General features: G+C 40.7%; 1 protein-coding gene across 2 annotated transcripts in view; it reads left to right on the plus strand.

Annotated features, from left to right (window-relative positions):
• Positions 1-15,659, plus strand: part of LOC126162842 (cilium assembly protein DZIP1-like) — a 289,744-nt gene that overhangs the window by 159,827 nt on the left and 114,258 nt on the right. For both annotated transcript variants that reach the window (XM_049919606.1, XM_049919605.1), the window contains exon 11: positions 100-316. In XM_049919606.1, coding sequence (XP_049775563.1) covers positions 100-316 — 217 coding nt within the window. The remainder of the gene's footprint in view (positions 1-99; positions 317-15,659) is intronic.

Raw genomic sequence — 15,659 nt, forward strand, 5'->3', positions numbered from 1 at the left:
GAAAAAAGAAATTCAAAATATGCTTCATTAACCTTGTGTGTATATATTTCTGTGCCTACATGATTGTGATGCTGACGAAAATGATGATTTCTATTACAGAGGTATGTGGATTACTTCAAAGTCAGAGAATTTTTACTAAATAAGGTCAGACAGAGACTCATTACCCTTAATGGCACAAAAACATTGAGAGATGATATTTCAACAACAAAGACAGCTGCTGTGAGGAATCCCAGGTCTTTGCAAGTTGACAGCATCATAAACCGTGTGAAAAGAAAAGCACGTGGTTTGAACCAATCAGAGGACATTGGAAATTCAAGTAAATTATCTTTAATTTAATGACTTATTTGTGTATAGTTTTCTTATTAATAAATATTTCATTAATAGAAACATACAGAAGAAATAGTATTCATGTAGTTATATGATGACTCTTTAATTTTATTTTTAAGATTTATGGCATTTTCAAACCAACTTTTCTCAAATATTCATCATTATCATCTTCCTAGCCATTTCCCTCTCGTAAAATTAGCTTAGATATAGTTTATTTTGTAGACCAATAGTGAGGAGATTACTAGTGTAGAACATGTCAGAAAAGAAAAGAAAATAAACTGTAATACATATTTACAAAATATAGAAAAAATGAGGAACGGAAGACTGATAATATTTGGACATTTATATAGTATAAATGACAATATGCTGATAAAACATATATTCAAGTGTCTGTGGGAAAAGAAATTAACAAGAAGCTGTATTTGAGAAGTTAAAAAAGTTTTAGATGTACGCAATGCAAAGACAGAAGCACCAGAAAAAAACATTTTTGGAAAGAAAGTGTTAAGGGCATGAGCAATTAGGGAATAGGTCTGAAGTGGTCTGAAGAAAGAAAAAAAGAGACATGATAAAAAGGTGAAAGAATATTGAAGAAAAGAAAAGATGGGAAGAAATTGAAATTGGCACTTCGGCCCTATTTTGCCAAACTGGGACACACACACACACACACACACACACACACACACACACACACACACACACACACACACACACCAGGCCTACGCAGAGAAACAGGCTCTGTCTGGGTATACACTTAATTCCCTAGTTGCTCGTGGGATTTCCATGAACCCTAAATCATTTTTTCTACTCCCTGTTGTTTTGGTGGTCCATTGGGCAGTATTAACACCTCAACTCCTAAAAGACCATGTGTCGCTAGTCCACCTGATATGTTGGTGGGTGTACAACAGAGCAGTGAAGCAGACCACACTCTTTGGTAGATAATGTGCATACTGTTCTTAAATGAGTAAAAGGTTCCTCTGAAAAGTTCAGTTTTCTACATTTGCAAAGCTCTTGGCGACTGTAGTCTATAGGTAGTGTCTTTGATTAATAATCAACACAGCCTCGGTCCTGGGTTTGAACCCTGCCACTGCTTAAATTTTGAATAAAATTCTCCTGCAAGGGCGGCCAAAGACTTCCGTGACACGAAGTCACCCCATTCAACCAATGGGCTTGTCACACAGAGCGGAGGAGTGGAGAGAGGTTCAGAGCACACTCTTGCCCTTGAGGTGGGAAACTGCCCCTAAAGACCAAAGACTCAGCAGTGATCAACGGCATGAGATTGTGAAAGGAATGGAAACCACTGCATTAAAGATGCGTAAGGTGTATCCACAGGACAAGTGGTCTGTAATAGAAAAGTGTCATGATGATCTCACCATTTGCAAAAGATTCCAGACTAGTCCCTCATTGGATCTCCAGGAAGGGACTGCAAAGGGGAAGGTGATCATGAGAAAAAGATTGAATACCCAGTGAAGGGATAACATTCTATGAGTCGGGGTGTGGAATCTCAGAAGTTTGAATGTGGTAGGGAAACCAGAAAATCTGAAAAGGAAAATACTAAGGCTCAGACTAGACGTAGGGTGGGGTGGGGGGGTCATTGAACTGAAAGAAAAGAGGTCAAGGATTTCTAGATGAGTATAGGGTAATATCAACAGCAGCAGAAAATAGCATTATGGGAGTAGGATTTGTCATAAATAAGAAGGTAGGGCAGAGAGTGAGTTACTGTGAACAGTTCAGTGATATGACTGTTGTCATCAGAATCGACAGCAAACCAACACCAACAACATTAGTTCAGGTGCACATGCCAATGTTACAAGCTGACGATGAAGAGATAGAGAAAGTGTGTGAGGATATTGAATGGTTAATTCAGTACATAAAGGGAGATGAAAATCTAATAGTCATGGGGGACAGGGATATTGTTGTAAGGGAAGGAGTAGAAGAAACATTTAAGGGAGAATATGGGCTTGGTACTAGGAGTAGAAGCCGGCCACGGGGAAGATCAGTTTGGATTCCATAGAAATATCGGAACACATGAGGCAATACTGACACTACGACTTATCTTAGAAGCTAGATTAAGGAAAGGCAAACCTATGTTTCTAGCATTTGTAGACATAGAGAAAGCTTTTGACAATGTTGACTGGAATACTCTCTTCCAAATTCTAAAGTTGGCTGGGGTAAAATACAGGGAGCGAAAGGTTATTTACAATTTGTACAGAAACCAGATGGCAGTTATAAGAGTCGAGGGACATGAAAGGGAAGCAGTGGTTGGGAAGGCAGTGAGACAGGGTTGTAGCCTATCGTCGATATTATTCAATCTGTATATTGAGCAAGCAGTAAAGGAAACAAAAGAAAAAATTGGAGTAGGAATTAAAATCCATGGAGAAGAAATAAAAACTTTGAGGTTTGCCGATGACATTGAAATTCTGTCAGAGACAGCAAAGGACTTGGAAGAACAGCTGAATGGAATGGACAGTGTCTTGAAAGGAGGATATAAGATGAACATCAACAAAAGCAAAACGAGGATAATGGAGTCTAGTTGTATTAAATCGGGTAATGCTGAGGGAATTAGATTAGGAAATGAGATGCTTAAAGTAGTAAATGAGTTTCGCTATTTGGGGAGCAAAATAACTGATAATGGTCGAAGTAGAGAAGATATAAAATGTAGACTGGCAATGGCAAGGAATCGTTTCTAAAGAAGAGAAATTTGTTAACATTGAGTATAGATTTAGGTGTCAGGAAGTTGTTTCTGAAAGTATTTGTATGGAGTGTAGCCATGTATGGAAGTGAAACATGGACGATAAATAGTTTGGACAAGAAGAGAGTAGAAGCTTTCGAAGTGTGGTGCTACAGAAGAATGCTGAAGATCAGATGGGCAGATCACATAACTAATGAGGAGGTATTGAATAGAATTGGGGAGAAGAGGAGTTTGTGGCACAACTTGACAAGAAGAAGGGATTGGTTGGTAGGACATGTTCTGAGGCATCAAGGGATCACAAATTTAGCATTGGAGGGCAGCATGGAGGGTAAAAATCATAGAGGGAGACCAAGAGATGAATACACTAAGCAGATTCAGAAGGATGTAGGATGCAGTAAGTACTGGGAGATGAAGAAGCTTGCACAGGATAGGGTAGTGTGGAGAGCTGCATCAAACCAGTCTCAGGACTGAAGACAACAACAACAACAACTAGGAGTGACAGAGGAGAAAGACTAATTGAATTCTGCAATAAATTTCAGCTAATAATAGTGAATACTCTGTTCAAGAATCACAAGAGGACGAGGTATACTTGGAAAAGACCAGGAGATATGGGAAGATTTCAGTTAGATTACATCATGTCCAGGCAGAGACTCCAAAATTAGATACTGGATTGTAAAACCTACACAGGAGCAGCTGTAGATGCAGATCACAATTTAGTAATGATGAAGAGTAGGCAGATGTTGAAAGAGACTAGTAAGGAAGATTCATTCTCTGAGGCTATACATACTGCAATAAGAAATAGCTCAGTAGGCAGTTCAATTGAAGAGGAATAGACAGCTCTAAGAAGGACCATCACAGAAGCTGGAAAGAAAAACATAGGTACAAAAATGGTAACTGCAAAGAAACCATGGGTAACAGAAGAAATATTTCAGTTGGTCAATGAAAGAAGGAAGTACAAAAATGTTCATGGAAATTCAGGAATACAGAAATACAAGTCACTTAGGAACAAAATAAATAGGAAGTGTAGGGAAGCTAGAGCTGAATGGCTACAAGAAAAATGTGGAGAAATAGAAAAAGAAATGATTGTCGGAAGGATTGACTCAGCTTATACAAAAGGCAAAACAATCTTTGGTGAAACTGAAGGTAAGGGTGGTAACACTGGGATTCCACTGTTAAATTCAGAGGAGAGAGTGAATAATTGGAAAGAGTATATTGATGGCCTCTGTGAGAGGCAAAATTTGTCTGCTGTGACAGAAGAAGAAACAGGAGTTAACAGGAGATAGGTGACCAGTATTAGAATCATAATTTAAAAGAGCATTGGAAGAGTTTAAGAATGAATAAGGTAGAAGTGATAGATAACATGCAATCAGAATTTCTAAAATCATTGGGAAAATTGGCAACAAAATGACTATTCACGATGATGTGTAGATTGTATGAGACGTGTGATATACCATCAGACTTTTGGAAAAACATTATGCACACAATTCCAAAGATTGCAAGAGCCAACAAGTGTGAGAATTATCACACATTTAGCTTAACAGCGCATGCATCCAAGTTGCTGACAAGAATAAAATACAGAAAAATGGAAAAGGAAATTGAGGATGTGTTAAATGATGATCAGTTTGACTTTAGAAAAGAAAGATAGAGGCACCAGAGACGCAGTTCTGACTTTGCGATTGATAATGGATGTAATACTAAATAAACATCTTCATAGGATTTGTTGACCTCGAAATAGCATTTGGCAATGTCAAGATGTTCGAAATTCTGAGAAAAATAGGGATGAGCTGTAGGGAAAGATGGCTAATATACAATATGTACAAGAGCCAAGAGGGAATAATTAGAGTGAAAGACCAAGAATAAAGTTCCCAGATTAAAAAGTTTGTAAGACAGAGATGTAGTCTTTAACCCTACTGTGAACTATATACATCAAAGAAGCAATGACAGAAATAAAATAAAGGTTAAAAAGTGGAATCAAAATTCGAGGTGGAAGGATATCAGTGATAAGATTTTCTTGTGATATTGTTATCCTCAGTGGAAGTGAAGAAGAATTACAGATTTGGTAATAAGTGCAGAATATTGACTGAGAGTCAATCAAAGAAAGATGAAAGTAATGAGAAGAAGCAGAATTGAGAACAGCAAGAAAGTTAACATTTGAATTATTGATCATGAAGTAGATGGAGTTAAGGAATTCAGCTACCTAGACAGCAAAATATCCCATGACTGTAAGAGTGGGGAGGGCAAAAAAGGCAAACTGATGCTGGCAGAAAGGCCATTCCTGGTCAGGGGGAGTCTGCTAGTATCAAACATAGGCCTTAATTTGAGGAAGAAATTTCTAAGAATGTATGTTTGGAGCACAGCATTCTATGTTAGTTAAACATGGACTGTGGAAAAACTGGAAAAGAAGAGAATTGAAGCATTTGAGATGTCGTGCTACAGAAGAATGTTGAAAATCAGGTGGACTGTTAAAGTAAGGAATGAGGAAGTCCTCCAGAGAATTGGAGGAAAGAACTGTATGGTAAACACAGACAAAAAGAAGGGACAAGATGGTAGGACATCTGTGAAGACATCATAGAAAAACTTCCTTGGTACTAGAGGGAGCTCCAGAGGATATGAACTGTTGAGGCAAACAGAGATCTGAAATACATCCAGCAAATAATTGAGGATATAGATTGTAAGTGCCACTCTGTGATGAAAAGGATGGCACAGGAGAGAAATTCTGGCAGGCTGCATCAAACCAATCAGAAGACGGATGACTCAAAAAAGGAGAGCTCGTGAAGGGGTTCCAGGACAAGTTAATTCTATAAAGAGGCTGCATAATCATATACTCCAGCGGGAGACACTGAAAGTTTTCCTTCGTGAACTAATTGTTGAATGCTAAACTATGTGGAGAATATGCTATCAACAGCAACAGTTACTGCACGCTGGGCTAAAGTGTTATAAAAGAGTTGTGATGTGCTACAACATTATATGATATAGATACCATGGAACTCCAGCAGGAACAGGAAAGCGAATGTGTCACCAAAATACAGAATTTTGTAAAAAGTGTTAAAGATGAGCAACCAAAGTCATTCAACATTCAATCTACCAGAGTTGCCTGTATATATTGTGGAAAGTGGAAAGTCAAGCCCTATGTACCTAATCCAGTATGCTGCTTTACATTTCAATGCCTGTGTTACACCGCCATAGGCTGTAATGGTCAGGTTACATGTGAAAGATGCACTGCCCCGTTGTCCATAAATCAAGTATTTAACGTAATGCCCCTCCAGTGTGTATGTCAATTGCTCCCAGTCTGTTCTGCTTTGGAGCAAGGAATGTCCTGTCTTCATGAAAGAGAATAAAATACATTAGATTAAAGTCACCCAACAAATCTCCTAACCTGACAAAAAAAGGGGGGGGGGGGCATTTAAGGCCACACAGCCACCCACTTTCATGTATCCAGTTGCCTCAGTATTAAAGCAGACTGTAGAGAAGACTAGTGTTGGTACTCAGACTTAGACAGCTGAGCAGAGCACATAAACCTGTCAGTGCAGCTGCAAGCCTGCATCACTAGTCCCACAACCAACCTCTCTTACCACTGAAGTAATGAAGGCTAATGAATCTAATGTCAGAAAAAATAGCAGACCCTCATGGTAGACAATAAAAGAGACACAGCAAAATATCTTTGTTAAAATGGCCTTGCCAGCAGCTCCAAACTGAGGACAAAAACCAACAGGCTAAGATGATGAAGTCTGAAGCCATCAGACCATATGACCGTGGTCCTGTCTGACAGATCAGATGCTAACCATATCATCAATGCTACGAACATTGACATCTGCCTGAGAAAACCAGCAAGTCCCTCAAGTAAAACCGCCCTCCCTCCTCTGCTGCAACCTCTCGACCAAAGAGAAACGACAGGGGGAAGAAAAGACAGAGGAAAACCTCACCATTAAGATGGCTTCTATAGTTAAGAGGTATAGGACACATTTAGAGGGACTGCATGTATTAGCTCAGAGTAAATCAATGTGTATCTGTCTTGAAGAGACACATTTTAAATTGTCTGATACCTGCAAGCTATGTGGCTACATTCTCCAAGAAAAGGGTGACCTTAATGGTGGAGCTAAGGAGGAGAGGCTTTTTTCATAAGAAACAACTACCCTCCTCACTTCTCTCCCTCACAACCAGCCAAAATCAGTCACTGTATTAGTACGTGTGCTTCATAAGTTAACACTATATTCACTCTACCTTTCCCTTATGATGTGCTTGACAGAGGGGCTCCCACTGGATTCCTTACTCAGCTCCCTTGACCTTTCCTTCTCTGTGGTAATTTTATCACACACAATTTGCTTTGGTGCTCTAAATCAGCTGCCCCTGGGGCAGAGCAATTGAGAGCATTCTCATGTTCTCGTGTGTGTGTGTATTTGTTGAAGATGGAATAGAGCACACACACCTCAGCAATGCAACATGGTCGTTCATTGTACTCGATCTGTCGGTATGCTCTCTGGCCACTGGACACACAGCTCAGTGGGAAATGGTTGAAGACTTTTGCTCAAGTGATCACTTCCTACATCTACATCAATACTGCAAAGGCACCTGATGGTGTGTGGCAAAGGGTACTTCTGTTACCACTGACTGATCCTTGATTCTCTGTTTCATTTGCGAGTGGTGCATGGGAAGAATGATACTTGGTAAGTCTCAGTATTACCTCTGATTTCTCAAATATTGTCATCTGAATTCACCTGCCAGACAGAGTGGCACCTGAAAGAAAGCCACTGTATTGGGTGCTCTGTAGCATAGACTGGACACTTTTCAGCCCACGTTCTGTGTTCGATCATTGTGACAGTGTCCAGGAATGGGTGGATTATATTATCAAAATAATCCACCACACCAATGAAGCATCCATTCTGCAGTGTTCGGGTCAGTTGAAAAGGCAGCCTGTTCCTTGGTGGCTGGACAAATGCTGCTCTGCAAGCAGGAACAAGAGGGCCCTCTGCATAGCTTCAAGCCCTGGGCAACAGCAGAGAACCTCGTAGCCTCTCGGTAGTGCTGTGAAATGTTGCTGAATTGTTAGGGACAGTAAAAGGAGATTGTGGCAACAGTTCCTGAGCCCTATCAATCATTCCATTAATTGTATGTTTGTATGGGAGACCATGAGGCAGATTTCTGGGAGAGGAGGTAGGTGCCCAGTTGTGACGAAGCAAGCTGGGATAATTGTAATAACCCTCTTGTTTTGCCTTCTGCCTCCTTAATTTCATTTTTCTTGTTTAACTAGTTACCATAAACATATGCGAATATAATCTGCATTTTCATAAAAGAGTAAGATTGGCCCGTAATTTTAAAGAATATAACACCAGATCTAATTTTGTACCTAGTTTTATGTATGTATCAGATTTTGTAATTTATTTTGACTACTAGTTAGTATCTTTCATTATAGGACAAAATCAGTTATTGTTTCATAACTTAAATTCTATTGTTGACTGTTAAACAAATATAAGTTATGTACTAATTATAAACATTTGGAAGATGAAATATTAGTAATCTTAAAGTATTTATTTGGCTCTATTCGAAAACATATTAGCAAAGCCAGCCCGTCATTAATTCCAAAGTAATTAACAGTTTTTCAGAAGCATTGTTCACATAATGATGTATGTTAATTTCATCATTTAAACAAATAATTCGGCCTAAACCTTGTAGTAGAAGAAACTGTTAAAAAGATGGAATTTTTTGATGCAATCAGTTAATTTAATGAGTTAAGTTTAAATTGTAATTTCTGTAAATTTAACTTGAAACAGTGTGTAGTTTTTGGGCCTATTATTGTGATGATATATAAGGACCCGATTTTTGGTCATAAGACAGTCAGTCCACATCAGAGTTTCAGACGAGAAATCTGTGTTGGTTAGGACAACAACAATGCTTCAAATTAACAGTGGAATAAGTGTTAAACAGTTAGGCCATGTGTAAAAACAATGACAGTGTCTGCTCTGTATGTACCTTTCTATTCTTCAAGAACTGTGAACTTTGTGGTTAGGTTTTTACTGCTCGTAGATGTTCAATAGTAAACTATTGTAGCAGTACGTGGAGGTTTGCCTGCACACTATTAATGAGGTTTATCGAAAGTTGAACAATAGTGCACTGGTCATATAACTGTGTAATATTGGGGGGGGGGGGGGGGGGGAGGAGAGGAGGTTGTAAACAGTGAAAATAAAAGACAGTGAAACACAACTGTACATATGTCAGCTACATTATTTACATTAGTTATTGTCCAAATTACAATTAACGCAGAACAGGGAATCAGTGATCATAAAGCGGTTACGGCATCGATGATTTCAGCCGTAAATAGGAATATTAAAAAGGGTAGGAAGATTTTTCTGTTTAGAAAAAGTGACAAAAAGCAGATTTCAGAGTACCTGTTGGCTCAACACAAAAGTTTTGTCTCAAGTACTGATAGTGTTGAGGATCAGTGGACAAAGTTCAAAACCATCGTACAATATGCGTTAGATGAGTATGTGCCAAGCAAGATCATAAGAGATGGAAAAGAGCCACCGTGGTTCAACAACCGAGTTAGAAAACTGCTGCGGAAGCAAAGGGAACTTCACAGCAAACATAAACATAGCCAAAGCCTTGGAGACAAACAAAAATTACGCGAAGCGAAATGTAGTGTGAAGAGAGCTATGCGAGAGGCGTTCAATGAATTCGAAAGTAAAGTTCTATGTACTGACTTGGCAGAAAATCCTAAGAAATTTTGGTCTTATGTCAAAGCGGTAGGTGGATCAAAACAAAATGTCCAGACACTCTGTGACCAAAATGGTACTGAAACAGAGAATGACAGACTAAAGGCCGAAATACTAAATGTCTTTTTCCAAAGTTGTTTCACAGAGGAAGATTGCACTGTAGTTACTTCTCTAGATTGTCGCACAGATGACAAAATGGTAGATATCGAAATAGACGACAGAGGGATAGAGAAACAATTAAAATCGCTCAAAAGAGGAAAGGCCTCTGGACCTGATGGGATACCAGTTCAATTTTACACAGAGTATGCGAAGGAACTTGCCCCCCTTCTTGCAGCGGTGTACCGTAGGTCTCTAGAAGAGCGTAGCGTTCCAAAGGATTGGAAAAGGGCACAGGTCATCCCCGTTTTCAAGAAGGGACGTCGAACAGATGTGCAGAACTATAGACCTATATCTCTAACGTCGATCAGTTGTAGAATTTTGGAACACGTATTGTGTTCGAGTATAATGACTTTTCTGGAGACTAGAAATCTACTCTGTAGGAATCAGCATGGGTTTCGAAAAAGACGGTCATGTGAAACCCAGCTCGCGCTATTCGTCCACGAGACTCAGAGGGCCATAGACACGGGTTCACAGGTAGATGCCGTGTTTCTTGACTTCCGCAAGGCGTTCGATACAGTTCCCCACAGTCGTTTATTGAACAAAGTAAGAGCATATGGACTATCAGACCAATTGTGTGATTGGATTGAGGAGTTCCTAGATAACAGGACGCAGCATGTTGTTCTCAATGGAGAGAGGTCTTCCGAAGTGGGAGTGGTTTCAGGTGTGCCGCGGGGGAGTGTCATAGGACCGTTGCTATTCACAATATGCATGAATGGCCTGGTGGATGACATCGGAGGTTCACTGAGGCTTTTTGCAGATGATGCTGTGGTGTGTCGGGAGGTTGTAGCAATGGAGAATTGTGCTGAAATGCAGGAGGATCTGCAGCGAATTGACGCATGGTGCAGGGAATGGCAACTGAGTCTCAATGTAGACAAGTGTAATGTGCTGCGAATACACAGAAGGATGGATCCTTTGTCATTTGGCTACGAAATAGCAGGTCAGCGACTGGAAGCTGTTGATACCATAAATTATCTGGGAGTGCGCATTGGGAGTGATTTGGGATGGAGTGATCATGTAGTGTTGATTGTCGGTAGGGCGGATGCCAGACTGAGATTCATTGGAGGAATCCTAAGGAGGTGCAGTCCGAAAACGGGGGAAGTGGGTTGCAGTGCGCTTGTTCGCCCACTGCTTGAATACTGCTCAGCGGTGTGGGATCCGTGCCAGATGGGGTTGATGCAAGACATAGAGAAGATCCAACGGAGAGCAGCGCGCTTCGTTACAGGATCATTTAGTAATCGCAAAAGCGTTATGGAGATGATAGATAAACTCCAGTGGAAGACTCTGCAGGAGAGACGCTCAGTAGCTCGGTACGGGCTTTTGTCAAAGTTTCGAGAACATACCTTCACCGAAGAGTCAAGCAGTATATTGCTCCCTCCTACGTATATCTCGCGAAGAGACCATGAGGATAAAATCAGAGAGATTAGAGCCCACACAGAGGCATACCGACAATCCTTCTTTCCACGAACAATACGAGACTGGAATAGAAGGGAGAACCGATAGAGGTACTGAAGGTACCCTCCGCCACACACCGACAGGTGGCTTGCGGAGTATGGAAAAAAAAAAAAAAAAAAAAAACCATTTTTCAGCCAGTGTAGCAACGCAGTATGCCGACACCAAGAACAACAAATGTTCAACGAAATAAATAAAGCAGGTGGGACAGCCACACAGTGGCTGCTGTAGTGAGGAGTGGAAGACTACAGACCAACCCACAAGACATTGCCCAGACTATGGCAGCCTATTTTTCCACAGTTACCACCAATTCCAATCAGGATTAAGGTTTCTGATGCTACTGAGTGGCTGCAGAGGGCAGGGAGTAGGGACTTCAATTCCTCTACTGATGAAGAATACAATAGTCCCTTCTCCATGTGGGAGGTGGACTCTCCATTATTTGTGGCTTGTGACACATCACCTTGTCATGACAGGATCCATTGTAGTATGTTATGGCACCACACAGGGTGGAGCAAAGAAATCCTCCTCATGCTTTTTAACGTCATTTGGGCTACAGGACACTTTCCCAACTCATGGCAAGAGGCAATTTTAATTACACTTTTAAAACCTGGGAAGGACTGCACGTGCCTGAGTAGTTATTGTGGTGTTACCTTGTTACCTGCTTGGGAAAGAACTTGAAGTGGATGGTCAGTCACCTTGTCGGGATCATAGAATCCAGGCAGCTTCTGTCACTTTCAGTGTTCAAGGTGTGTGAGAAGGGTAATGAAACTTATTTTTTTATCTACCAAAGTTTTTATTTTTTTCAGGCAGCAACATTGTTCCCTTCAAAGTAGTTCCGTCTGCAGCTCGTGGTCTAGTGGCTAGCGTTGCTACCTCTGGATCATGGGGTCCCGGGTTCGATTCCCGGTCGTGTTGGGGATTTTGTTCTGCTCGAGGACTGGCTGTTTGTGTTGTCCTCATCATTTCATCATCATCCTCATCATTTGTGACAGTGGCTAGATTAGACTGTGAAAAGAAATAAATTGGACTGTGAACAAATTGGGACTTTTTACAGGCACTGATGACTGTGCAGTTGAGCACCCCACAAACCAATCATAATCATCTTCAAAGTAGTTCCCTTCAACAGCTATATACCAGCGAAGATATTGTTCCAAGTCTCGGTAGCAGCACTGAAAGGCTTCATCTGGTGGGACCTTTTAACATACTGGCCACATTCCTTTGAATGTTCTCCAGGGTCCCAAACTGATGTTATTTTAAGACATTTTTCAATTTTAGGAAAAGAAAAAAGTCACAGTGACAAGATCAGGTGAATTGGGTGCTGCTGTGGAACAACAGGAATGCATTTTGAGGTCAAGAATTTCGTGATGGAAGTGGCTGTGTGACGTGGGACATTGTCATGATGCAGCATCCACTTGTCTGCAGTGTCTGGTCTCACACAGTTCATATTTTTCTTGTGCCTTTCAAGAAGATCTGTGTAAAACACTTGATTAACAGTTTGTCCTAGAGGAAGAAATTCTTTATGTGTGATACCCGTACTGCCAAAAAAAAGCAAATCAGCATTGCTTTGATTTTTGATTTTCTCATTTGAGCTATTTTCGGTCAAGGAGACGTCTCAGTGTACTACTCCTCACTTTGTCACCTTGTCTCAGAATTGTACTCAAAAATCCAGGATTCATCACCTGTGATCACATGACAAAACCTTTTGTAGTCATTGGCAATCCTATTAAGAACTAATCACCCATCATACATCAGTCTGATCTCACAAGAGCATGCACAGGGTTGATGTTTTCCTTGGTTTTCGAAGTTAAAGATCTTGCTGTACAAGGTTCATCTTCAATGTGCTCTCGGCCTTGTAAAAATGATTTGTTCCAGCAAAAAGCTTGTGCTCTTAATAAGAAACATTCCCCAAAGCCCTGTTTAAACTTTTCACAGGTAACACTCATGGATTCCCCAAGTTTAACACAAAACTTTATGGCATAACAGCATCACTGATGGTGCTCTCAAAACTCGTGATAATTGTACGGAGATGAAACTTGGACTGAGCCTCTGGAAGGGATGAACACACCAGTGTACACAAGAACAACAACACATGTTGCCACATTGCTCATAGTGTTCTCAGTCTCATTACTTTCATCATACACCTTGTAGATCCCCAGAATATTGCTCCACCTTCGATAATGTGACCCTCCTGGAAGTGACTATACAACAGGGTTTCTTGTACCGGCATCAGTTACTGGATGCATTTTTTGGAACTAAGAAGGCTGAGGATAATAATTGGTGGCATATTATGCTCAGGCAGCTCCATGAGTGGGGTTTTCGATGATGTCTTCCTTCCTGTATATGGTCCTTCCTCTTACCACACTAGGTTAGGTTTGAACTGGTGGTGTCCTCTCAGATTGCATTGAGGAGGACAATGATCTCCCTGAAGGTAGTGTTTTAAGTATGACTGTCTTTGTCATAGATGTTAATAGTGTCACATCAGTTGTTAAATGTCCTGTCCAATGATTTTTATTTGTTGAGGACTTCATTGCTTTTTTTTCCGCTCCTTGAGCCTTGCAACAACTTGTCAGTTGTAACTGACTATTCGATGGTTGGAGGAATGGGCAGTGAAGAAGAGTTTTAATTTCTCCACCAAGAAATCTGTGAATGTTATTTTTAACTATTCACTTTCTGTTTTAAACTTTCCTGAGTTGAGGATGAGGAATACTGTTTCCAATTTTAAAAACATGCTGTGGTTTTTGGGCCTCACATTTGACTCTAAACTTACATGGTTGTCACTCCTTAGGACCTAATAGACTGTTCCTAAAAGCATTTAGTATTTGAAACTGTCTTGGTCACAATTCAAGGGGACCAGACTGAATTTTTCAGCTCCAGTTTCACAGTCCATTCGTGTGATCTTGGCCTGATTATGGGCGTACAGTTTAAGGATCTCCACAACCCTCTTATTTGAAAATATCTGACATGTGCACCATGCAGGAATTCAACTGGCTACTGGTGCCTTCAGAAACAGCCAGATATTGAGCCTTTACACTGAGGCCAGTGAGCATTCACATCAGGCGACATCTCCTCATGGTATGAAAGGTGTGTGAAACACTTTTCATGCCATACACACCTATGCACCATACCCTTACTTGACCACGAATGGAAGAGCTTTATTGTTATTGACAATAGGTGATGAGGCCCTATGGACTTAGCATGAAGGGCTAACTTTTAGAAGTGGGTGTGGCTGGTTGTTTTACACCAAGGTTGGAGCAGATCTCTAACTTGGGTACTAAAGAGGCCCAAAGTTATTTAAGACTTGACAAAATTCAAGAAAGCGTGGACTGCAGATTTAAATTTAAATCTCTGTTTTTTAACTTTTTAGATAGATGTTTCAGTTTGGAAGTTGTGTACACTGATGAATCCCAAAATGGGACTACCTCAGGTGCCAAGGCAAAAGGTTTCTCCTCTACTTTGATTCCCTTAGTGCCTTACCATCATGGCAGCATGTGTACCCAGCTTAGAAAATGGTCCAATATGCAGGCTGTCATTTTCCTGGTGAATTGGAGATCCATGCAGTTGTGGGAGAAGGAGTGACTAACAGAGAGGGACAAATAGCTGCAGCAGGTAAAGCCATCTATCCAGCTGTGGCGTTCCACATGTTGATCATTCAGGCTGGATGAATGGCCTTCACCTGTCTCTCAATTGGGCACTGTCTCCTAAAACATGGCCTTTTATGCCAGCAAGAAGAACCCCCCTCCCAGTCTGTGCTACCTGTGGCTTGGTGCAAATCACTGTATGTCACATATTAAATGAGTGCATTTTAAATTTCGATAAGTGTGCAGAAGCAGTTTTAAGTGGAAGTCTGCCTCTGTTTTACCTGATGCTGAGATGATTATGATCAAGCTTTCACTACTGGACATTTTAGTGTTTTGCAGAGTGGCTGGCTGATCTGTGTGTGTGTGTGTGTGTGTGTGTGTGTGTGTGTGTGTGTGTGTGTGTGCACACATGCATGTTTTGCTGCATTTTTATTGTTTTTAATTGTAGTTGAAATTTTATAATTCCATAAGTTGCTTTTTAACGAAACTCATCATATAATATTTTTCTATTGTGCTAAAGACCTTGCTGTCATGCAACAACACCACCAATCATCATCAAGACTCTTACTAGAGTTTTGCAGAGATTGATTTCCAGTGCTACTTTCACACTCCAGGGTTGGGTTGGGTTGTTTGGGTGAAGAGACCAAACAGCGAGGTCATCGGTCTCATTGGATTAGGGAAGGATGGGGAAGGGGATGGGTCGTGCCCTTTCAAAGGAACCATTCCGGCATTTGCCTGGAGCGATTTAGG

This window comes from Schistocerca cancellata, chromosome 2, assembly GCF_023864275.1.
Source record: "Schistocerca cancellata isolate TAMUIC-IGC-003103 chromosome 2, iqSchCanc2.1, whole genome shotgun sequence".
Classification (NCBI taxonomy): Eukaryota; Metazoa; Arthropoda; class Insecta; order Orthoptera; family Acrididae; genus Schistocerca; species Schistocerca cancellata.